Genomic DNA, 25,682 nt, shown 5'->3' with positions numbered 1-25,682 from the left:
GTGGAGGAACAGGCAGCCAGAAAGCACTGGGTGGATGGCCAGAAGGCACAGGGCAGCAAGGACCCAAAGTGGTGAAAGAGGCAAACGGGCTGGACCCACCGCGTTCCAGACTTTAATCCACTTCCAAAGGTGAGTGGTTAATTAGCCTGATTGGCAGGTGGGCACACAGGTGTGGCCAGATAGGGGCATTGTGAAGGCATGGTCTTCCAGCTCACAAACCTGATCAATTTTATAAGAGATTTATTTTGGTACAAAAAATTTTAAATCATACATGAGGGGACTTCAAAAGACTTGTGAAAATGCATATTATAAAAAACTATAGTTGAATTTTTTTACACCAAAATACACTTATCTTTTTTAAATTTTTTGACAGAGTGGACAGTGAGAGAGAGAGAGAAAGGTCTTCCTTTGCCGTTGGTTCACCCTCCAATGGCCGCCACGGCCGGCGCACTGCGCTGATCCGATGGCAAGAGCCAGGTGCTTCTCCTGGTCTCCCATGGGGTGCAGGGCCCAAGCACTTGGGCCATCCTCCACTGCACTCCCTGGCCACAGCAGAGAGCTGGCCTGGAAGAGGGGCAACCGGGACAGAATCCGGCGCCCCGACTGGGACTAGAACCTGGTGTGCTGGCACCGCAAGGCGGAGGATTAGCCTAGTGAGCCGCAGCGCCGGCACTTATCTTTGAATTCTATTTCCATGAACTTTTTGAAATGCACTCATATTTTGGCTCATTATTTTTGGAAGAACCTGGGATACCAGTTATCCATACATCCAGTCAACTGACTATTATTATTTTGTACCTCTGATGTGTCAGGCATTGGTCCACGTGCTAGATCTTAACACACCAAAGGAACACACAGCTTGTTGGACTGATGGAATGGAATACAGATAGCTAAGCAAGAGGTTACAGTAGATGCTGACAGGTTACCTAGATCTGTCATCTGTTTGCCTTGCTTGCCCACTGGAGATCTGAACAAGAATGAGACTTCCCCAGAGGGGCTCTTGCAAAATGAAATTTACCTTTTACTTAACATGCATAAGAACTTCTAGACATTGAGAAAATAAACATTATTGAAGGATCCAGCTTAGACTCTTTCCTATAAAAATGTTTCGTTTTTAGAATTGTACATTAACTCTTTAAAAAAACTAACGCCACCCTTATTTCTCTCTTCTAGTACTATCATCCACATTGTAATGGACTGCTGTAATAATGTGAGCAGATTCTTAGCCGGCTCTCCAAGGCAAAGGACACTCCTTCCAGATCACATCACCTCCTCAGACTGGAGGGGAAAAGCACTGAAAACCAATTACTGAAAAAATTGACAACTCCTGTTTTTTGCCATCCCATCATCACTAAAGGACTTAGAAACTCAAAGGGTCCCTCCTGGGTGATATGTTGATTTTCAGTGTGCAGACGGCATCACAGATTTTTCTCATCTGATAACCATACAATTATGCAAATTATATCTTCCAAAGTATGGAATGCTCCAATCAGAAAAAGACTATCATTGGTTGGTGAGCTATAGGGAGAATTTAAAACATATACTGTGTAAACAGTACCTTTCATGTCTAAAATCCCAAATGTAGGAAAGATATGCAGATATACAAATATATAGGCCAACTTTTAGTAATAATATGAACTATACTTAAAGAGCTTTTAAAACTTTGTATTTTTGTACAAAATATTTGCCTTTTACAATTATTCTTTTTTCCTTTTTGGGGAGGGTAATTTTACCAATATAATACATGGAGCCAAAGAAAACAACAATGGTACCAATAAAAACTCCTAGGGTTACTTGTCAGATTTAAATCCACCCAGTGGCAAAGACTTTTTTCAGTTGTGGTTTAAAAAAATAATTAAATATACTTGTGTAAATATATATATATATATATATATATATATATATATATATTACTGTATCATTTCCTCAGAGTCCATCAGTTGAGAGATCCTTGTGGATTTCACCAGTGTCAAGCAAGCTTGAGCACATACATGGCTCCATCCACAGAGCTAAGCCCTGAGCCTGATGTGTGCCTGGCCAGGCCCAGGGAACCTGGCAACTCGAGACGTGGTTTTGCTTCATTTGGGTGGGGCTGGGAGTGATAGACAGGCATTGTTGGGAGGGACAGAGAACTTGGATCTCACTGTCCACAAAGTGCTGTATTATGGCTGCGATACGAACAGACCTGAGAGCAGACGCACACCAGAGCTGGCATTAATAACCAGGGCATCACAGCAGCCAAAGACAGAGATGCTAGGGAGATGGGAACCAGTTGTATGCCACCTGGAAACCTTGTTTTTTCTAATTCCCAAAAACGTAACTCCAAGGCCCAATGCGTGATGAAGTGCAAGAGTAAACTTTTGGTCACTGCACTAAACTCTTACATAAAAGCACCTTTCCTCTGAGCCAGTCTTCCTTCCTCTCCTTAACTTGCCATTAGAAAAGTCTAATATGAAAAGTGCTGAAATAAGGCATTATGTATAAGGGTGCATCAAAAACTTCATGGAAAAAAAATTAAAAATCTGACTTGGTGCAAAAACAAATTAAAATCGACACATTTTTTCATAATACACATTTTCCATGACCTTTATGAAGAACCCTTTTATGCAGAGATTTAAGAAATTTTGTGCACCAAAATTAATTTATCTTTTAATTCCCTTTTTCATAAGCTTTTTGGGGTCTCCTCGTGTAACTGAAGCTCAAAGCTAAGATTTGCACTCAACAGCTTCCCTGTCTTCCCCCACAAGGGTCTTCCCAGGTAGTGCTGCTACCTGTTGCAAACAAAGTGGGAAACAGTTTGATTGTCACACCTGCAGCTGTGTGTACTGTGGCTTCGCCGATGGTCACCATCCATGCCGTTTTGTAGCCCAGGAACAGCCACCACCTCTGCACCTTCAGACCCTACTGCCCCATCCATGTGGCCTGCTCAGGTTGCCACTGGACTCCAAAACCTCTCCAGACTCAAGAACTTTTACAGACTGAACTCAATCCCCTTTTTCAAGTGTCAGCTAAGATTTGTCTTCAGAAGAAACTTGAAAGTAACTACCTGATGCCCCCATCAGAATAATTATTGCCTGCCTTCCCAACTCAGGTCCTTCCTCTCCCAGCCCTAATAATAACTTCTAAGTACTCCTTTACCAGGTCCCCTACAAAGTGCTTCAGTCACACCATCTCACGTAATCATCCACGCAGCCCAGTGCAGCGGGCCCTAGGACATTCCTCACTTTACAGGGAAGTGACACGATTTCCTGGGTCACACCTGCACTCGCTGGGAGACGGCGTGCAGACCCAGGTTCCTGTTTTCTTTAGCAATCTGGATGCCTCCGAAGCACACAGGGAATGAGGTCAGGTGAATCTTGTGTTCTACCATGCCTCCTATATGGCTCTGTATATTTAGCTATTTCTATACCAGCTCTCTGTTCATCTACTGATGCTCTTTTGGAGAGGAGAGTTTTAGCAAAATATGATATGTTCAGGTATCTGAGCTGCCACATACTGTCGAGGAGATAGTAAACATTTTTCTGGCCAAAAACAAAACAAAACCTCTTGAAGATCCCTGCTTATCACCACTCCCTCACCCATCCCTCCATTGTGAAGCAGTTGGTCTATGCTGAACAAACAGTAATAGCTGCTCCCATTTCAAAACAAAAACAGAAACCAGATGTTTAAGGATGTGGACAGCCGTATCAATCAGGTAACAATACCAGCATGTGCCTTTTGCCTCAGATGACAAAAGTAATCTCTTTCTGGGAGTGAGCATGTTAACTCACTTATGACTCAAAAATCACATGTAATACTTCACATATATTTACAACTTGCAAACACCCAAGCTCCTCATGCCGACCTGTGGTCCCTGCTTTAGAAATAAGCAAACGGGCTGGCGCCGTGGCTCAATAGGCTAATCCTCCGCCTTGCGGCACCGGTATACCGGGTTCTAGTCCCGGTGGGGGCGCCGGATTCTGTCCCAGTTGCCCCTCTTCCAGGCCAGCTCTCTGCTATGGCCCGGGAGTGCAGTGGAGGATGGCCCAAGTGCTTGGGCCCTGCACTCGCATGGAAGACCAGGAGAAGCACCTGGCTCATGCCTTTGGATCAGCGTGATGCGCCGGCTGCAGCGGCCATTGGAGGGTGAACAAACGGCAAAAAAAAAAAAAAAAAAAAGGAAGACCTTTCTCTCTGTCTCTCTCTCTCACTGTCCACTCTGCCTGTAAAAAAAAAAAAAAAAAAAGCAAACGGAGGCTCAGCTTGAAGACTTGCCTATTGTACACGTTCCTGTCACAGTCGCTTTCATAAAAGCAAAGCTGACCAGACTCCTGGCTCTTCTGTCTCTTAATGCAAGTCCACCCTTAGCCTCTGCTCGAAGCCCAGCCAAGGATCCCCATTGTCTGCAGGATACACATGCAAGGGCAGTGAGGCCTTCCCTGCCTGGTTCCCAACTCTGTCTCCAGCCTCCTTTGCCCACCCACAAGCACAGGCACACCACACTGCCTGCTCCTTCCCTACCTTTTCTATCTAAAAAGTACTTCTAAGATTCAACTCAAGGGTCGCTTCTTGCCTGAATCCTTTCCCAGCAAACCCACCCTGAGGTGTTAACAGATTCCTTCTTCCAGGCCAGTGCTGTGCACCAGGTATCTGGGTAAAACAGAAGAAATCCTACAGTTTCATTGAAAGGCTTAATAGTTACTAAGAAGACAGAAATGTGAATGTAGCTGGACAGTTATGAAATCTTGAACTAAGGGGTGAGGGGAGCTAAGCAGGAGAAATGAAGGCATGAGTATTGCTAATAGGCGGCCACACACAAACACACAGGGCCTTCAAAAAGTGCATGGAAATGTGCACTATGAAAACTGCATGGATTTCAAGGTTTTGTACCAAAACAAACACTTATTTTATTTATTTGAAAGAGTCACAGAGAGAGGTAGAGACAGCGAGACAGAAAGAGAGAGAGAGGTCTTTCATTTGCTGGTTCACTCCCCAGATGGCTGCCATGGCTGGAGCTGGGCAGATGAAATGCCAGGAGCTTCATCCAGGTCCCTCACATGGATCCAGGGGCCCAAGCACTTGGGGCATCCTTCAGTGCTTTCCCAGGCACATTAGCAGGGAGCTGGATTGGAAGTGGAGGAGCTGGCGCTCATATGGGATGCTGGTGCTGCATCCAGGGCTTTAACCCACTGTGCCACAGCACCAGCCCCTAATATGAACATCTTTTAATTCTATTTTCCATGGACTTTAGAATCATCCTCCTATAGATAAATATAAAAATAAATGGCAGTCTGAGTGAAAAGAGTCCAGTAGTAAGCCAGATTCATTCTCTTTACCAAAACACGGCCCTGAGACAAGTAAAAGCTTTAGAACCCTTTTCCAAACAGCAGTGCGAGGGGTTTCTCACTTCTTATTGTCATACTCTGCAGTTTCACAAGGAGCAGTGACCTTTTTAGTCTAAGAAGCTGTATGCACAATTGCCCCATTTTCCTGGATGAATCCCTTAATAGCATACCATCATGTTTACTGAATCACAAGACAGATGGTGACAACATTTTCAGGTAGGTACTCCATCCTTCTTCCTCCATCCCCTCAAATAAGTTTTAGCTGACCAAGGTTATAGCAGGTGGGCCAAAGGCCAGAAGAACACAGCCTTCAGAAAACTGACTTGGATTCTTCAATGGTTTCCCCCTACTTCTGCATTTTTCAGTGAATGAACATATGAATGAGCCATCACTATCTCAGTGCAGCCCTGTCTGCCATAACCAGGATTGTATCCCAGCCTCCAGCCTCCTCCAAGAACTTATTAGCTTGGAGTTTGCAACAGCAGGGATCACTATGCAACTCGGGTGGGAGTCAGCTTCCAGAACTGGGGCTTCTTCCAACAATTCATCCAGACAGATCATTAAATGGGCTTAACCGAAGGGTCTCCATTTAGTTCTCTTGGCCAGGAATGGAGAACTGTCCTTTGGCCAGTCTTCTAGCATTTGCTGCCAGAGCTTGCTGTATTTTTTAATCATCACTCATTGCCCATGCCCCACTAAATCATGCCTGGAAGCTACAGAGTTACAAGAGTCGTAAAGTCAATTCCTATGCCATGGAGCAAAGGAGCTGGGCCAGCCATGGCTTAAGTACAAAGTGCTGGCTCTATAGTAGCTATAATAGCACCCACGATGGGTTAGAAATTTGACATATTTTCCCCTTGGTTTTTGTTACTGAACTGTAGGAATTCTTTTTTCTTTTGTTTTTTCCTTTTGCAATTTTATTTAAGAGGCAGAGAGACAGATAAAAAGGGAGCTCAGCTTACTGATTCATTTCCCAAATATTTGTGACTGCTGGGTCTGGGCTACAGCCAAAGCTGGGAGCTCAATCTAGGTCTCCTAAAATGATGGCCACTTGAGCCACCATTACTGCCTCCTAGAGTCTGCATTAGCAGGAAGCTGGAGTCAGAAGCTAGAGCCAGGGATTCAACGCACGTACTCCAATGTGGGACATGGACAAACTTAAATGCTAGACTGAAAACCTGTCCCCAATACTTAACATATTACCTCCAACTCCTATGCAAGGAAACTGAAGACAGGTTCAATAATTTTCCTGAGAGCTAGAATTTTTTTTAAAGATTTATTTATTTGAAAGGCAGAGTTACAGAGAGGCAAAGGTAGAAGCAGAGAGAGAGAGAGAGAGAGAGAGAGAGAGAGAGATCCATCTTCCATTCACTGGTTCACTCCCCTGATAGCGGCAATGGCCGGAGCTACGCCAAGGAACTTCTTCCAGGTCTCCGACGTGGTTGCAGGGGCCCAAGGACTTGGGCCATCTTCTGCTGCTTTTCCAGGCCACAGCAGAGAGCTAGATGGGAAGTGAAGCAGCCGAGACTCGAACTGGCGCCATACAGGATGCAGGTGCTGCAGGCGGTGGCTTTACTCGCTATGCCACAGTGCTGGCTCCATTGAGAGCTAGAATTTGAACTGTGACAACCTCACCTCCACATCTGTGCTTTAATACTGACTTTACTGACAGTCAGCACTTTCATTCTCTTTTGTTCTTCTTGGCCACAAGAAATCAGGTGAGTTACCAAGAATATCCTCTTTAACAAAACCATTTTGTGTATTTGTGTATTTGTGCATTTGTACATTTGAGATGGAAGTACTAGACCGGGGGCCAGTGCTGTGGCATAGTAGGTTAAGCCTCCACTTGTGGTGCTGGCATCCCATATGGACACCTGTTTGTGTCCCGGCAGCTCTTCTTTTGATCCAGCTCTCTGCTATGGCCTGGGAAAGCTTAGGTCCCTGCACCCACACGGGAGACCCGGAAGCAGCTCCCAGATCCCGGCTTCGGATCAGTCCAGCTCCAGCCGTTGCAGCCATTTGAGAAGTGAACCAGCAGATGGAAAACCTTTCTCTCTGTCTCTCCGTCTGTAACTCTCTCTCAAATAAATACTTTTTTTTTAAATGTACTAAACCAATCCCTTCGCTGCCAATGAACAAATAAGCAAGAGTCAATTCGGCTTCTTATGCCCTGGGCATCCACAGAAATCAACTTTAGATACCACCTTAGGTTCCAGAATAGCTAGGCCCCTCCTAGAATCTGACCTCATTGACCTCGAAGGAATGGAGCACAGGCTTTGGAACACAATGGGTCCAGGTTAGAATCCTGCTTTCTTCTTTCTAGTTGTGAGCCATATTCCAGCAAGTGGCAAATGGCTCTGTCCCCTCATCTCTCTCCTTTTCACCTGGATCCCCTGTGCACAGAAAGAACAGGTGCTGGCACTGCTTGTCCTGCTTCCATTAGGGAGACCTTATTTTGATAATTACCTCTCCAAGAATATTTCCTTTCCAAATACTGACCAGGGCTGACAGGAGAAAAAATTAAAAGTTCCGGTGCCTCTGCTGTCTTGGACTAGTAAATGCTGAAAACAATGAATCTATACCTCTGTGTTATCCCGTCCTCGAGGTATCAGAGTAGAGGCTCCTATCAATTTGCTCACAAAACAAAGACCCAAAATAATAGCAGCCTAAATAAGATGAAGGCCTCTTTCTATTCCACCTAACTTTTATGAAGCTCCTTCAAAAAGTTTTTGGGAGCTGGCAGTGTGGCATAGCAGGTAAAGCTGCTGCCTGCAGTGCTGGCATCCCTTATGAGCGCTGGTTTGAATCCTGGCAGCTCCACTTCTGATCCAGCTCTCTGCTCTGGCCTGGGAAAGCAGTAGAAGATGGCCCAAGTACTTGGACCCCTGAACCCATGTGGGAGACCCGGAAGAAGCTCCTGGCTTCAGATCGGCACAGCTCCGGCCATTGCAGCCAATTGGGGAGTGAACCAGCAGATGGAAGACCTCTCCCTCCCTCCATCCATCCCTCCCTCTCCCCCCCCACCTCTCCTCTCTCTGTGTAACTCTTTCAAATAAATAAATTTTTAAAAGTTTATATATAAATAAAAGATACGTTCATACGCCGGCGCCTCAGCTCACCAGGGTAATCCTCCACTTTGCAGCACCAGCACACTGGGCTCTAGTCCCGGTCGGGGTGCCGGATTCTGTCCCGGTTGCCCCTCTTCCAGGCCAGCTCTCTGCTGTGGCCAGGGAGTGCAGTGGAGGATGGCCCAAGTCCTTGGGCCCTCACCCCATGGGAGACCAGGATAAGTACCTGGCTCCTGCCATCGGATCAGCGCGGTGCGCCGGCTGCAGTGCGCCAGCCGCGGCGGCCATTGGAGGGTGAACCAACGGCAAAGGAAGACCTTTCTCTCTGTCTCTCTCACTGTCCACTCTGCCTGTCAAAAATAAAATTATAAAATAAAATAAAAAGATACATTCATTTAGGTCAGGAAAAAATTAAAATCTATACAAATATTTTATTATTTGAAAGGCAGAGTGAGCAAGAGAGAGAGAGAGAGAGAGACAATCTTCTATCCACTGATTCATTCCGCAATGGGCCAAGCAAAAGCCAGTAGCCAGGAACTCCACCTGGGTCTCCAACAAGGGTGGCAGGGGCCCAAGTGCTTGGACCATTATCAACTGCCTTGCCAGGCACATTAGCAGGGAGCTGGATCCGAAGCAGAGAAGCAGGATTCAAACTGGCACTCCAAATGGGGTGCTGGCATTGTAAATGGCAGTTTAACCCATTGCACCACAACGCCAACCCCATGCATAGTTTTTTCATAATGTGCGTTTTCCATAAACTTTTTGGAGACTCCTTGTATGCATGGATTTCTAATTTTTTGCACCAAGCTAAACATATTTAAAAGTTGCATTTTCTATAAACTTTTGGAAGTACCCTCATATGTACATAAGCAGCCAGGGAGCCATACTCCAACTGTGTTGTTGCTTCACCATCTGTGACATCCTTATTGGTGTGCACCAGGAGGCCTCAGCAGCAGCACACCTACAATCCCAGGCAGCAGGCTTAAGGGAGAGGTGGGAAATGAGAGTTCTGTCTTTAAGAACAGAAATTATATGCCCCATGTCCACCAGCTATCACCTAGTCAAGCTCAAAAATAGAGTCTTTAGATGGGAAATGCAGCCATGGAGCAACGACACACTGTATTTCCATAGAACAGTAAGAGAATGGATGTGGATGGCAGAAGAGCATAAATAGTAGTTGTACTCAAAGCCATTTATACCTGCAACTTACTTTCTACCTCGCCCTCCCAGGGTTACTGGCTGTAATCCTTGACACCTCCTGGTTCCCACCCATTCCACCATGTCACCTGGCAGTTGCCAACCCATAGGCCTGAGAGAATACACGCTTAATGCTATAAACAGGCCGCACCCTAATCTTAAAAATTCAAAATCTGGGCCAGTGCCACAGCTCACTAGGCTAATCCTCCGCCTGCGGCGCCAGCACCCCAGGTTCTAGTCCTGGTTGGGGCGCTGGTTCTGTCCCAGTTGTTCCTCTTCCAGGCCAGCTCTCTGCTGTGGCCTGGGAGAGCAGTGGAGGATGGCCCAAGTGCTTGGGCCCTGCACCCGCATGGGAGACCAGGAGAAGCACTTGGCTCCTGGCTTCCGATCAGTGCAACACGACAGCCGCAGCAGCCATTTGGGGGGTGAACCAACAGAAGGAAGACCTTTCTCTCTGTCTCTAACTCTGCCTGTCAAAAAAAACACACACAACAACAACCAAAAAACAACCAAAATCTGAAATGTTCCAAAATGAACAACTCTGAACAACTCTTTAAGCACTGACATGATGTCACAAACGGAAACTTTCACTGCCGACTTCACGTGATGGGTCACAGTCAAAACACAGGTGCTCTAAAAATACTTGGATCCCATCCCCCAGGTATCTCTTTATGTGTATGCAAATATTCCAAAATCTGAAAAGAAAAAGTCCAAAATTCCAAAACAATTCTGACCCTAAATGTTTCAGACTAGTAGTCAACCTGCACTGCTCCATTGAGACTTAGGGTTGTTCATCACACAGCACTCCAGGGGCCACAGCTAACACAAGTCCTTGGGCCCTCACCCAAGAGCTCTTTACGTGGTTTTATTAATTTAGTCCCTCTAGACCCCTAATCCACCCTTTTCTACCATTCTCTTTGCTTCGGGAGGTGGATCTTTATGGACTTTCTGGGTTTCTGGCTTCCGGCTGGGTCTAGACAATGAAAGGCACAGCAAGAATGAAACAGAGACAGACAGACAGAAAGTTGGGGTATTTATTTCCCTGTTCTCCTCCCTGAAGCTCACCAGGGATAGGCTATACCCATCTGCCACAGGCTGCATCTCCTGTCAAGTGGTCCAGCTTGCTCTCATTTTCTCTCCCACTGGGACTGGGAGTAGCAACCTCCTCTTGCCCCTTCAATGCTGGCAGCAGACACCAGCCAAGACTCTACACTCTCTCACTGCTCTCCCCAAGCCCCGCCCACCGCCAGCCCCACAAGGCACTGCCATCTGCAAGGCAGCTTCACGGTGCCTCCTCTGAGAACAGGCCACTCAAGGAGCATCTTCAGTCTCCTCCCTGTGACTCACTCCTCTCCCCCTCACTCAGTTTCTCTCACTCTGAAACAAATTCTTTAGAAAGGGGAAAATGTTCAAAATAACTTACTTCTTCCCCTTCAACTGCTCTTTTTTTGATGTTGTAAAATCAAAGTACTACTTTATTAAATGAGTTATTTTACACAATATGAACATCAATATAATTACAATTGTAAAAAAATTTTTATAACAAGGATGGACTGATTTCCAGATTTCCAAATCAGAGTCAACTGTACATTTACACAGAATTGTCTTTGCATGAAGCTCAAAAGGGAACAGCATAAAAATGAGTATTTTTGTAGCCCCTGTATTTTTGCTGATCAACAGTTTGTTAGAAAAACAGCTGCATGGGCCGGCGCCGTGGCTCAATAGGCTAATCCACCTTGCGGCACCGGCACACTGGGTTCTAGTCCCGATCGGGGCGCCGGATTCTGTCCCGGTTGCCCCTCTTCCAGGCCAGCTCTCTGCTGTGGCCCGGGAGTGCAGTGGAGGATGGCCCAAGTGCTTGGGCCCTGCACCCCATGGGAGACCAGGAGAAGTACCTGGCTTCTGCCATCGGATCAGCGCAGTGCGCGGACCGTGGCGGCCATTGGAGGGTGAACCAACGGCAAAGGAAGACCTTTCTCTCTGTCTCACTCTCACTGTCCACTCTGCCTGTCAAAAAAAAAAAAAAAAAAAAAAAGCAGCTGCAGGTTTGTTACCTAGGGCCTGAGACAGCAGAAGAGTCAGAGGTGTCACAGATTCGCCTGTAAACAACTTTAAGCCTGAACATCAGCCAATTCTGGAGGAAGCGGAGTCTTAGGATGTTTGCTCTCCAAGTGCTGCTTGAAGGTCTTAGGGTCTGGCATTTGTGTCCTGCAGACAGTGCAGGTGTATATTAAGGCAGCTTTGGCAGCAGCCTTTTGGTCATGTCTTTGTTTCTTCTTTTGTCCAGCTTGCTTCTTGGCATTTTTCTGCTGAGACTGAATCTTCTGCTGTCCACAAGCCATATCAGGACCGGGACAGTCCTGGTCTGGGAGACCACGCAACGCGAGAGGGCCGGGGCAGGTTGGCGGAGAGAGCGCTCCCAGCACTGCTGCGGCCTCCTCCACCCACCGAGCAGGGGAAAGAGCCAACTGCTCTCTTTCGCCCCTCTTCCTGTCACCAGCACACATCTTAGAAGTTTGGCCCAGACCTGCAGTCACCAACTCCCCTCACCTTCTCGCACCTTCACTTCTTACAGATCTGGCTCCCATCATGCCCTGGAGAAAGTGCTCTCCACGATCCTCAGTGACTGCTTCTCTGTGGCAGCTAAGTTAAAAAATACAGGTCAGGTGCTTCAAGGCCAGCACGTGGCCCACGTGACTGCTGAGTGCCAGGACTGTGCTGTGATCCTGCCCTGGCCTCACTCCCCTCTTGTCACATGGACCAAGACATTGTGGCTGCACCTGCAGCCATGCTGCCAGGGAAAGGGCCACTTCCACCTGCACAGAGAACTCAAATGTTCTGCACTTAGCTCCTTAGAAGGCAAGGTATGCGCCAAATGGCCCTTCCCATGTGAATTCACTGAGGGACTGCCCCAGGACCAGCTCAAAGAAACAAGCAAATGGCTCAGCCACAGCTCTGCTTTGTATCCCTCAAATCGACTCTCCTGACAAAACATCCACAACACATACCCTCTTTTTTTTCTAACTCTGGCTGACCCAACTTTGAGGTACACTGAGGTATGCAGAGGTCCTTAGTCCCACCAGCCACTGTCACTTCTTTCCTCTACCTGTGTCCATTTTCTGTAACTACAGTGGAATACCTGAGGCTGGGTAGTCTATGAAGAGATTTATTTTGGCTCATGGTTCTGGGGGCTGGAAGCCTAGGAGCACCAGTGCTGGCATCTGGAAGGGCTTTGTGCTGCTTCATGACCCTGCAGCACAGTAGAAGGGTGGGGAAGAATGTGCAGAAGAAGCAAGACATCAGGTGGCCTCGCTCTACAACAACCTGATCTCACGATAGCGTATCCCGTCCTGTGAGCGCCAGAGCTCACCTGCTGTCAGCAAGATGAACCCAGTCCCTTGAGAAACACACAATCCTTCTTAATGACCCTAATCACCTCTTAAAGACCTCACTTCCCAGCACTGCCATCAAATTTCAACTCGATTTTCGGAGGGGACAAACCACGTTCTAATCACAGCAGTGGGCAAAGTCTGATAAGCTCCACGTCTCTCTCTTCCCGGGGCCTATTTCTTATCCTCTTCCCAAGACCAACTCCTCTCCATCTTCCCAGGAAGGGACCTTTGTTTATTTCCCTGTGTCGAAGTGTCAGAGACCTGCATACAACAACTGAAGTCTCAGGCAATCCTGGAGGTGATGTGGTAGAGGCAGTGCGGGGAAGGGAAGCAGGGGAACAAACTGGATCTGCTTCTGATATCACGTGCCCTGGGGTCCACAGAGGAGCCAAGAAGATTGAATTTCTATATCCTTGGTTATCCTTGGTTGGTTTTCCACAAGAAATACTCTGCCTCTTATATAAACTGGGGTGGGGAGGCGGAGAAAAAGAGACAGATAGACAGATAGAACTCCCACCTGCTGGCTCATTCCCCACATGCCCCTGAGGGCCAGGACTGAAGCTGGGCATGGGGTTCTCAATCCAGGTCTCCCACACTGGATAGAAAAAGAAGGCACCATTGCATTAGGATATGCATCAGCAGGAAGCTGGAATCAGTAGCCGGAGCCAGGAATTAAATCCACATACTCTGACAAGACAAGTTCTTAACTGCTAAGCTAAATGCCCACTCCTCAGGGGGAATACTTTGTCCACACCCCAACTCAATGAAATCTAGACCTGCTTACAAAATCTGTCTAAACTGCTACATCTCCACAGATACCAGCAAGAAATAATGTTTCAAGCTCCCTCATGCCCTCTGTTCTCTAGTAAAGCCCTTGTCTTCCACCAGGTAGACTTACCTGCATATTCGTCTACCCTGCGCCTCACTAGGCAACAGGCCCTCTGGAGGCAAGAGCTGAGATTTTCCCATTTTGCATTTTTCTTGCCACCTATCTCAGTACCTTGTACAGAGACGGCATCAGTAAGTAGGAATTGCATTAAGAAACAGACTCCTACGGGTATCTATATGTAATCTGATGTAAGCTCCTCCTAATGTTTGTTTCTCAAAGAAATGAAACAATCAGCCAAGGGCCTGGCACAAGGGAGAAGCCAGCCTCTCATTCACGGTACGGGCCCTCCATCCTCAGAGCGCTGCTGTTCGAGAGTGTCTGCGAGATCGGCGAGCACGGGCTGCCACTGCACGACTCCCAGCAGTCACTCTGCCCTTCCCCTTCCCTTCCCAGCCCCTTACTTACCTACTTCAAGACTCAGGGGAGCCCCGGTGTGGCAGGAGGCTCTTCAGGGGACAGATCTCTTTGAGGCCCTTTTGCTTAGAAACTTGGCTATCACAGGGCTTTTAGGAGCATACCAGAATAAATAAATAAAATCCGCCTGCAAGAAGAGGACAGCAAGGCCAGGCCTGCCAGGATGGGTGACAGACACCGCATGCTCAGCGCCATTTGCACAGTGAGGGAGAGCTTGCAAAATGACACTGCTGAGAAGAGTTTGTAAGGAAGCTTTACAAAACAGGATTCCTTCACGGATAGCAGTTGTGAGCCTGTCTCGAGTCCACCGCTGTGCAATCTCAGCTGCGATTCCTCTCTCTGATGCTCCTTACTACAGGCACTTTGGGGCACCCTCATACCCTCAACACGATCCCTTTTGTCCACTCAAAACACCTCTTTTGCTGTTAACTTCAAATTCACAACTTCCACTACTCAAGGATTTCATGTACTGATATCCTTACTGATGTTCCAGTCTTTTTTAAAAAAATTTATTAGACAGAGGGCTCCCTTCTGCTGATTCACTCCCCAAATGCCCACAACGGCCAGAACTGGGCCAAGCCAAAGCCAGGAGCTGGGAATGCAACACAGGTCTCCCACACAGGGACTTGAGCCATCACTACTGCCTCCCAGGATCTACATTAGCAGGAAGCTGGTGTCACGAGCCAGAGGTGGGTGCTGAACGCAGATACTCTGATGTGGAATATGGATACCTTAACCACTAGGCTAAATGCCCATCCCCGAGGTGTAGTCTTTAGAATCTTTTACTACTGGTGCTTTATCCATTTCCTGTTGCTATAACTAAATACTACAAAATGGGCAATTTATAAAGTCCCAGAGTTTACTGGGCTCACAGTTCTAGAGACTGGGGCGTCCAACAGCATGGCACCAGCACCCAGTGAGGACCTCCTTGCTGCTTCATAGCACCACCGGGGGCATCGCACAGAGAGACAGGGCAGGCTGCAAGCTCAGGTCTCCTTCTCATAAAGGCGCTAACACCATGACCTCATTAAATCCTAATCACCTCCCACAGACCTCACCTCCAAATATTATTAACATATGAATTTGGGAATTAAGTTTCCATAACATGAACTTTAGTGAGGAACTTATTCAAAGCACAGAAACTGGAAATGCAGAATAAAATGTTTTCAGGATGCATCAAACCCCCAGCAAGGTTTCTGAGGACCCCTGATGGGAAAAGCCTCAGTCCTTGTGCTAATCTTTCTGGATCTCTCTGCAGCATCTGAAACTGATAACGCCTTCCTTTTAAACCCCACGCCCACTCCCTAGCGTTTGTTTTACAGCCAGGCAGAGCCGCAGGAGGCTGGAGTCATCCTGGCCCTGGAGTGTGGTCTCGGGCCAGCTCCTGCACCTCTCCAGGCTGCTTCCTCCTAGGTGAGGCATTGCGCATGCTATTCTGAGATGTCATCCAAGGTTTCTCCTGCTGCTTTCTGGAGCCCTTGCCCTTCCCTTCATTATTTAGATGGACATGGGGGGGCGGGGAGGCAAACAGAATTCTAAACTGATCTGTGTGTTAATTCCGATCTTAAGCGTTTCATGTTCATTTCTAGAAAAATACAAGCAAACAAATGAAAGCAGTTTTCCTTACATACTGCTCTTGGGGACAGGAGTCAAGGTGAAATCACAGGACTCTCTGCTCACCTTTAAGTTCCACAGCAAACTTTCTAGAGCCTGGAGTGGAGACAACACCTAGGAACAAAGCTCTGTGGCTACTGCGGGCAGCAGGTTGAGAAACAACATGTTGAGTTCCTAAGAGACAAGGATCCTGAAAGGCTCAGCAGAGTTTACACCAAGAACTAAAAAACGGAGGGTAGGGGGGTAATGTAGCATGATGAAAACCATGTTTTTTGGGACTGGCACTGTGCGTAACAGGTAAATTACCCACCGTCTGCAGTGCAGGCATCCCATACAGGCACTGGTTCGAGTTCCCGCTGCTCCACTTCCGATCCAGCTCTCTGCTATGGCCTGGGAAAGCAATGGAAGATGGCCCAAGTCCTTGGGCCCCTGCACCCTCGTGGGAGACCCTGAAGAGGCTCCTGGCTCCGGATTAGCACGGCTCTGGATTAGTGCAGCTTCAGGCATTGTGGCCAATTGGGGAGTGAACCAGGGTGGAAGACCTCTCTCTGCCTCTCTTCTTTCTGTGTAACTCTATCAAATACTAAATAAATCTTTAAAAAAGAAAACCACATTTTTTTTTTTTTTTTACTTCAAAAGGAAGGAGAAGGAAAAGGAGGTGAGGAAGAGGAAGAGAAAGCGCTCAATGACTGTCGAAAGAAGGGTCAGCCCAGGACACCCCACAGTTCAGATCTATAGGGAATGCCCTCTACAATGGCTCCCTCTGTGGATCAAAAGCCTTGGATAGAAGGGGAGAGAGAAACCCCAGATACACTGACAGGGTCTCCAGGGTCAAAGCGGCCACCGCCTGGCTTCCCAAGTGGGAGCTCAGGAGTTCAAGTCTCACGCCAGCACAGTCACAGAGACATTGCCTAGCGCTGTGCTCTGAATGTCTGTGTCCCCCAAAACTCATATGGTAAAATTTTAGACCTCCAGGTGACGGTACAAGGAGGTCTTGCAGGTGCATCCTGCACGAACGGGATCAGGGCCCTTACAGGACAGAGAGCTTTGAGGGCTCTTGCCCTCTCTCGCCTTCTCTCTCTTCCGTGTGAGGACACAGCTAGAAGGCGCCATCCGTGAACCAGGAAGTAGACGCTCAGAGACTGAATGTATTGGCATCTTGATCTCAGACTTCCTGGCCTTCAGACCTGTGAGAAATAAAGTCGTGTTGTTGATAAGCCTCCCAGTTTACAGGACTGTATTGCAGAAGCCCGGGGAAAGGATGAGAAGCCTGGCAACGGCTGAGGAATGCCTTGGTGTGGTGGGGCTCTCAGGTCAGTCTCAGAACTCTGAGAAGTCTCCGTGAGTCCTGGAGAAACAGGAACATGATACAGCACGAGCCACAGCCACACAGGATCCAGGGCTTGGGACAAGATGGATGAGGAGTGCAGGATCCCCACACACAGGATACTGAACCAGGAGGGTCACAAAGACCAGAAAACAGGAACTTCCCAGTGGAATGCAGCAACAGCAGAGCCAGCGATCAGGCTAAATGCCTGCCCCCGCCCCAGGTCGGTCTACAAGCCAACACTGTCCCAAGAGACCCAGCACACCTCAGGGATAAGGAGTGACAACAAGGGCCGTACGCTACTGTATTATTTTTTCATTTTTAAAAATTTGAAAGGCAGAGAGAGAAAGTTCTCATCCACTAATGCCTGCAATGACTGGGACCAGGCCAGGCTGAAGCCAGGAAGGGGCAACTCAATCCAGGTCTTCTACATGTGTGGCATGGACCCAACTACTTGAGTCATCACCTGCTGATTCCCCGAGTCTGCATCAGCAGGAAAGTGGAGTCAGGAATAGGAACTAGGGATTGAATTCAGGCACTTTTATGTAAAACATGGGCATCTTTTTTTTTTTTTTTTTTTAAGATTTATTTGAAAGGCAAGTTACAGAGAGGCAGAAAGAGACAGAGGTCTTCCACCCTGGTTCACTCCCCAGTTGGCCGCAACGGCCAGAGCTATGCTAATCCAAAGCCAGGAGCCAGGAGCTTCTTCCAGGTCTCCCACTTGGGTTCAGGGGCCCAAGGACTTGGACCATCTTCTACTGCTTTCCCAGGCCATAGCAGAGAGCTGGATCGGAAGTGAAACAGCTGGGACTCAAATCGGCACTCATATGGAATACTGGCAAAGCAGGTGGCAGCTTTATTCACTGCACCACAGCACTGGCCCCAGAACATGGGCATCTTAATCAGGCCAAATGCCCACCCTTGTACCAACTATATTTAAATTCAGAAGTAACTGGATTACCTTGGGTTGACAAAATTAAATTTTCTGCTTTCTGTGGAAACTGGACATCATGACTTAAGAAGAAATTTATGGAAAGCTAGAAATGCTAACTATAAAATTTGAACTTGTCAAACAAAAATGGATTTGCTACTACCTGTCTCCTGGCATTCTTGCAAACTTTAATGAGTTAGTGCAGGAAAAGCAGCCAGCACAGTGTCTGGTCCTCAAGACGCATGTCATGTTCTTAGTTCCATTCCCTGCCCTGTTTTTCTTTCTTCCAAGACCCTAGTTCACCTAAGGAAATGACAGGCTTTTAGTCATCCCAGACACCTAATAATATGGCCTGTGCAAGTGGTGAGCAGTTTTCTGGACAGATCAGAGTGGCAGCTCCTGTAGGAACAGTCTGGGCTCCATCCACAGAGAAGATGGGACCAGGCAGAGAGTGAGAAAGCAGCTGTGTTTTCTGAAGAGCTGGGTTGACAAGCAACCCCACCTAGGGACTATTCAATCTGTGCATCCATACCCTCAGTGAATTATTAAATGTCCTCCCTGGCACTACATTTGGAAGAGGTTAAGAGAAAGGGTACGGAGTGGTTTCTCTCTCTCCATGTTCATACCAGACCAATGGGCCAAATATGGCTCCCTACATGTTTTCATAAGTCAAGTTTGATTGAAGCACAGTCATGCTCATTGTTGTATGTCCCACCTACATCTGCTTTTACATGACAACAGAAGTGAACAGCTATGACAGAGGCTGTAATGGCCTGCAAAGCTGAAAGCACTCATTATCTGTTTACAGAAAAACCTTGCCACCCCCTGTACTAATTGTATACTCTTCCACAGTATTATATTTATATTGCTAAGAAAGCATTTGTAGGCTGGAGCTGTGGCACAATGGGTTAAGCCAATGTCTGCAGCACTGGCATCCCATATGGGTGCCACTTGACGGCCCAGATGTTCCACTTCTGATCCAGCTCCTTGCTAATGCTCCTGGGAAAGCAGAACATGGCCCAAGTTCCTGGACCCCTGCCACCCACGTGGGAGACCTGGAAGAAGCTCCTGGCTTTGGCGTAGCCCAGCCTAGGTCATTGCAGACACTTGGGGAGTGAATCAGCGGAGGGAAGTTCTTTCTCTCTCTCTTTCTGTGTCTCTCCTTTTCTAACTCTGCCTTTCAAATAAATAAACCTTTAAAAAAGAATTTCGCCCTGCACCCCATGGGAGACCAGGATAAGTACCTGGCTCCTGCCATCGGATCAGCGCGGTGAGCTGGCCATGGCGGCCATTGGAGGGTGAACCAATGGCAAAGGAAGACCTTTCTCTCTGCCTCTCTCTCACTGTCCACTCTGCCTGTCAAAAAAAAAAAAAAAAAGAATTAAAGAAAGAATTTCACATATGTTATTTCATATATTCCAGACAAAACATCTCTATGGATTAAGACATTTTATCAATCACAGTATTATGCTATTATATTTCCTACTTTACAGAATGACAAAGCTGAGGCTCAGATGTTAATGGACTTGGCACTGAGTAGCAGAGCCTTCAAACCCAGCCCCTCCTCCCATTCCACTGCCCTGCCCCTCTCCTTACAAATAATAATACAGTTGGGAGTCTTAATGTGACCAGATAACTTATCAGGGCACACGAAATCATCCCTAGAGTTTTAAAAGCAAAGTGCTACTTTGAACAAACACTCTCATAGGAGGATACCAATAACAGTACCACTTATCAGAAATGTCCGCTTGGGTCACCCTTAGAAGTGCTTACCTAGCCCAAGACCACATCAAGGTCCATGTTAATGGAAATGGGGTTAGCAACAAGCCTGAAGCCAAGCCACAAAAGTAATATGAAATTCAAGAAGCCTTTTATAAAAACAGCATATGTTGAGGGCAACTGGCCTGGAAGACAAGACATGGGTTAGGATGCCCACATTCCATATCAGAGTGTCTAGGTTTGAGTACCTCCTCTGCTCGTGATTCTAGCTTCTTGGCAATGCACACCCTGGGAGGCAGCAGATGACGACTCTGGTTGCAATTCTGCCATCCACATGGGAGACCAGGACAGTGTTCCTAGTTCCTGGATCTGACTCCAGCCACTGCCAGCATTTGGAGATGGGAGCTATCACTCTCACTCTCTTTTTTTTTTTTCTTTTTGACAGGCAGAGTGGCTAGTGAGAGAGAGAGAGAGAGAGAGAGAGAGAGAGAAAGGTCTTCCTTTTCTGTTGATTCACCCCACAATGGCCACTGCAGCCGGCGCACCGCACTGATCTGAAGCCAGGAGCCAGGTGCTTCCTCCTGGTCTCCCATGCGGGTACAGGGCCCAAGGACTTGGGCCATCCTCCACTGCCTTCCCGGGCCACAGCAGAGAGCTAGACAGGAAGAGGAGCAGCCGGGACAGAATCTAGCGCCCCAACTGGGACTAGAACCTGGTGTGCCGGCGCCGCAGGCAGAGGATTAGCCTATTGAGCTGTGGTGCCGGCCACTCTTTCTTCATTTTCTCTCTCTCTCTCTCTCTCTCTCTCTCTCTGTATGTATGTATGTAAGTCTGCCTCTCAAATTAATAAATATTTAAAATCCATTTCAAAATAGCACCTCAAGATAGGACTGTCAAAAGGTGAAAATCAATTCTCACACAAATATCTAATAGGCACGCATATATAAGGCTAATGAAGGAATTGGCAAAATAGGAACACTGATTCCAGTTACCCAGGACATGAATATCCATGTCATATAGAGTGAGGCTATACAGTCAGTGAATAAAGAGGTAATGGCATAGATGTTTATAACAGCTTTATTCACCATGCCAAGAGCTGCAAGCAAACAAGACACCCTTCAACAGGTGGATGGATGAATGAACTGTGGTACATACATGCAATGGAACATTATTCAGTGATGAAGCGAAATGATCTGCCAAGGCACAAAAAGACATGGAAGAACCATAAACGCATATTGCTAAGTGAAAGAAGCCAGCCTGAAAAGACTGTAACTGGGTGATTCCAATTCCATGACATCCTGGGAAAGGTAGAGCTACGGGGATAAGAAAATGACCAGAGGTTATCAGCAGGTAAAGGGTAGGGAAGTGGGCTGAGTAATGGCACACAAGGGGTTGCAAGTCTGCAGAACTACAGAAACTGTGAGGTAGCCGCATGATATCATACGCTGGGCAAAATCCATAGAACTCCTAGCACAGAGTGAGCCCCAATATGTATAAATTTTAAAAAACTCATTTTGGCTGTCAGAGAACCCCAGGAAAGAAATGCAGGGTGTGCAATTATACAGTTCGGGACTAATAATACTTTGACTTTACAATGGTGTGAAAGCAGACCATACAACTGTTCTGCCTTTGACTTTCAGCCTAGTATTCAATAGACTCCATGAGATATTCAACACTTCATTATTTTTTTTTTTTTATTTGACAGGTAGAGTTATAGACAGTGAGAGAGAGGCACAGAAAGAAAGGTCTTCCTTCCGTTGGTTCACTCTCCAAATGGCTGCTACGGCCAGAACTGCCGCCGGTCCAAAGCCAGGAACCAGGTGCTTCCTCCTGGTCTCCCATGGGGTGCAGGGGACCAAGCACCTGGGCCATCCTCCACTGCCCTCCCAGGCCACAGCAGAGAACTGGACTGGAAGAGGAGCAGCCGGGACTAGAACCAGAGCCCATATGGGATGCCAGTGTCAGAGGCGGAGGATTAACCAAGTAAGCCTCGGTGCCAGCCTCTCAACACTTCATTAGAAAATAGGCTTTGTGTTAGATGATTTTTTCCCCTTAGCTATAAGTTAATGTTAGAGTTCTTAACACATTTAAGGCAAACTAAGGTATGATGTCGAGTAGGTTAGGTGTATTAAATGCATTTTCAACTTGCAACAGGTTTATTGAGTCATAACCCCTTCTTAAGTCAAGGAGAACTTGTATTACAAATATGTGAAACAACTTCACTGAGGAGGGTGGGGTGGGAGGAGTGCTGACTTACATAACTTCACAAATGAGCGATGTCCGTAAGACTACAGCAAAAGGACCTGCACGTAAGCACAGATAAAGCAGCGCCACATTTTCCATGTGACACAGGTTAACAATTCTGAGACTGCCATGCACGCACACCGGAACTGAACAGTTGAGTAATTGGATGGTGGATGGTCAGTCAGGTTTCCCACACTGGAGTAAGACTTAACAGGCGAAGGGAAGAGACTAGAATGATCATCTGGTGGTGGATTACAGCTGGGGACATCAGTATGAACTCATGTTTAGCTTGATATAAATGGTTATATATAAAAATATTCACAGTTATGTGTTTATACATAGGCTAACATGTGTGTTTTGTCAGCTGAGAGAGCTTAAAAGAAAAAACACCCCACTATCAACAAGTAGAACTGACGCCAGGGTCTGTGATCCACACTCACATAAATAAATGATTGAGTAATTTAATACATAGGAGCAAAGAAACAGATTTTCCTTCCTTCAAGAATTCCAAATAATGGACACAGACTTCCATCCTCCTGAGGGCAAGCACAACTCCCTGCTCCTTAGGTGTGAGCTGCACACAATAATGTCCCTCTCTCCAAAGAGCACAGAATGAGAAGGGGAAGAGCTGGCTTACAGCGGGTAAACCTGGCAAATGCAACCTCTGTCAGGCGATCAAGGTCAACATTCACAATCAAATCGATTTGATCATGTGACCGCTGACCTGATGTAATGAAAACAGCATTTCACCTCCATGGTCTTAAAACCTGTCCAGTCATGAGGAAAACACGGAAGAAATTTCAGTGGAAAGACACCCTACAAAATACCTGACCAGTACTCCTCAGAAGAGCCAAGGTCAACAAAAACAAAGTCTGAGAAACTGCCAAAGCCCAACAGAGCCTCAAGAGATGTGACAATGACATGCAATGTGGGAGGTCAGCGTCATGGCACAGCTGGTTAAGCCACTGCCTGTGATGCTGGCACAAGTCCCAGCCACTAACACATCCGGGAAAGCAGCAGAAGATGGCCCAAGTACTTGAGTCTCTGCCACCCACATGGGAGATCTGATGCCGTTCCAGATTCCTGGTTTCAGCCTGGGGAGTGAACTAGTGGATGGAAGATCTTTCTCTGTTTCATCTAACTTTCAAGTAAATAAATAATTCTACCTTCCAAATAAATACATAGATTATTTTTTTTCAATGTCATGTATGTGGCATCCTAGATGGAATTCCTGGTGTGAAAAAAGGGCCTCAAATCACAACTAAGGAAAACTGAATAAAGTAGGGACTTTGGCCAATAATCATGTGCCAATATTGGTTCACTAGTTGTAACAAATGTACCACACTAATGTAAGACATTAATGATCGGGGAAACTGGGTACAGGGTATACAGGAACCCTCTGTATTGTCTTCTTGGATTTTCTGTGCACATAAAACAGTTCTAGAAAGCCTATTTTAAAAAAAAAATAAAAGTTGCTAGAATAGGCTGCTAAATTAGATAGACAAGCTTCCTACACAGCAACGGAACCACAATCCTTAAAGGTATCTTTTCAGTCAAGCAGAAGTCAACTGTCTCTACTGGACAAACATTTGCAGTTCACCAATTATCTTCAATAACATTTAACGTCACAGCATTTGAGCCATAATCAGCATAGTTGTCATGGTGACACGATCATAGAGGCCCAAATAGCCTTTATATGGGCTTGTTGGACTGCAGGTCGACGTTTGCATGCATATATAATCCTGATTTTACTTAAGTTTTGAACAATTTAATTTAACCAATGTAACTCATGCCCTTTATTACTTCTTTATTCACAGAAATCACCTCAACTGGCTAGATTTGTGGTTCTTAATTGGTAAGTCACATACAGTAGACTGGCATTTCACAAACTCATCACTAACATGTACCCAAATATTGAGATAGACATTTCGTTATAGGAACAACTAGAATAATAAATGTTATAGCCGTGTTCAAAAGATGAAACACAGATGAGAAGGTTGTGAAAAGTGATCTAGAGCTTTATGCAACTTTGTGATGAAAAAACATGTATTTTTATTGGGCCCATATCAAAGGTAAACTTTACGCATATTCAAACACATGAGAGAAAGGTCAGAGCTATGTAAAGTTCTTCCTAAACCATACAGGCCTGAAAAACTACCAGGTGAATGGGAAAAATGTGTAGAGGCATTCCATTGGCACCATGAGAAAATGTTCAACTCTAGAAGTGATTACATGGTAAGTATTGTGTACTCATTTAGTGCAGTTTTGAGTACATTCACTCTCTTTAAGTATGCATTTGAGAATTCACTCAGCCAGACTGTTGAAACCTAAGACGAGGGCCAGTTTTTTTGGCATAGCAGGTTGAGCCACAGCATATGAAGCTGGCATCCCAAACTAGAGTTCCAGTTTCAGTGCCAGCTGCTCAGCTTCCAATCCATTTTCCTGCTCATCTGCCTGGGAAAGCAGCAGGTGACGGTCAAGTACTTGGGCACCTACCACGCGTGCAGGAGATGAAGATGGAGTACCTGGCTCCTGGCTTTGGCCTGACCCACCCTGTCTGTTGCAGCCACTTGGGGAGTGAATCAATGGATGGAAGACCTCTCTTATGTCTCCTCTCTCCCTGTTAAACTGTCTTCCACATAAATCTTTTTTAAAATGTCAAGCTGGAGGGCCAGCGCTGTGGCATAGTGGGTAGGGCCACTGCCTGCAGTGCCAACATCCCATACAGGCGCCAGTTAGAGTCCAGGCTTCTCCATTTCCGAATCAGCTCTCTGCTATGGCCTGGGAAAGCTGTGGAAGATGGTCCAAGTCCTTGGGCCCCTGCACCTGTGTGGGAAACCCAGAAGAAGCTCCTGGCTCCTGGCTTAGGATCCGCACAAATAAATAAATCTTTTAAAAAAATTGTCAAGCTGAAGAGGAAGCAAAAAAGATGGGAGCAGAGAGAAAGACTGACAGATTTCCCAACCCTATCTGCCATGCCTCTGTTTTCTTGATTCAGCACAAGACAAAAACACCTCTGGGCCCATCCAGGCCTCAGATTACATTTCAACAAAATGCTCCTATGTTAAGAATTCATCTGTAACCAACGGATCTCAGGACAGAGAAATGAAGGAATAGAGGGAAAGCAACTTTTCACCTAGCTGAACTTTAGAATACTGTCAGTGTTGTAATTGTATTACACTTGCTGATCATTTTGGTAATTTATCGAAATAAGGTACATGGGCTAATTTAAGAACGAAACTCATTCAGTCACTTAGAAAAACATTCAACCAGCCTATGCATGAAGCAATAGAGTGTGAAAGTGACACTGCTTCCAAATTGTAGCCATGTGTGACTCGGCTTTTTCATTTAGGAGAAAGAAAATGGTTAAGCCCTAAGGATTGTATTTCTCTCTGTCGCTCCCACTTGAAGAAATAATGAGTTCCTGCTGGTGACACAGTGGCTTGCAGTGGCAAGCAGGGAGGCGGTTTGGTGCCCTTCCAGAGCTATGTGTGAGTCTTTGCCACAGGAGCCCTGGTTCTGCAGGAGGACATGTGGGGAGCCTTGCTGAAACAGGCTGGGAA

At 46.5% G+C, this 25,682-nt stretch overlaps 1 protein-coding gene, 1 long non-coding RNA gene and 1 pseudogene across 2 annotated transcripts in view; 1 reads left to right on the top strand and 2 right to left on the bottom strand.

Annotated features, from left to right (window-relative positions):
• COLEC12 (collectin subfamily member 12) overlaps nt 1–1,878 on the top strand; it is a 206,556-nt gene extending 204,678 nt beyond the window's left edge. The window contains exon 10 of the mRNA XM_051852076.2: nt 1,174–1,878. Within this exon, the coding sequence (XP_051708036.1) occupies nt 1,174–1,193 (20 nt within the window). The 3' untranslated portion in view covers nt 1,194–1,878. The remainder of the gene's footprint in view (nt 1–1,173) is intronic.
• The window catches only part of LOC127492402 (uncharacterized), an 81,546-nt gene that overhangs the window by 14,760 nt on the left and 41,104 nt on the right, over nt 1–25,682 (bottom strand). The gene's annotated exons all lie outside the window — the stretch shown is intronic.
• On the bottom strand, nt 11,627–12,011 carry LOC127489894 (zinc finger protein 706 pseudogene; annotated as a pseudogene).

The sequence above is a fragment of the Oryctolagus cuniculus genome, chromosome 10, assembly GCF_964237555.1.
Source record: "Oryctolagus cuniculus chromosome 10, mOryCun1.1, whole genome shotgun sequence".
Classification (NCBI taxonomy): domain Eukaryota; kingdom Metazoa; phylum Chordata; class Mammalia; order Lagomorpha; family Leporidae; genus Oryctolagus; species Oryctolagus cuniculus.
This window is presented reverse-complemented; position numbering and strand designations above follow the sequence as displayed.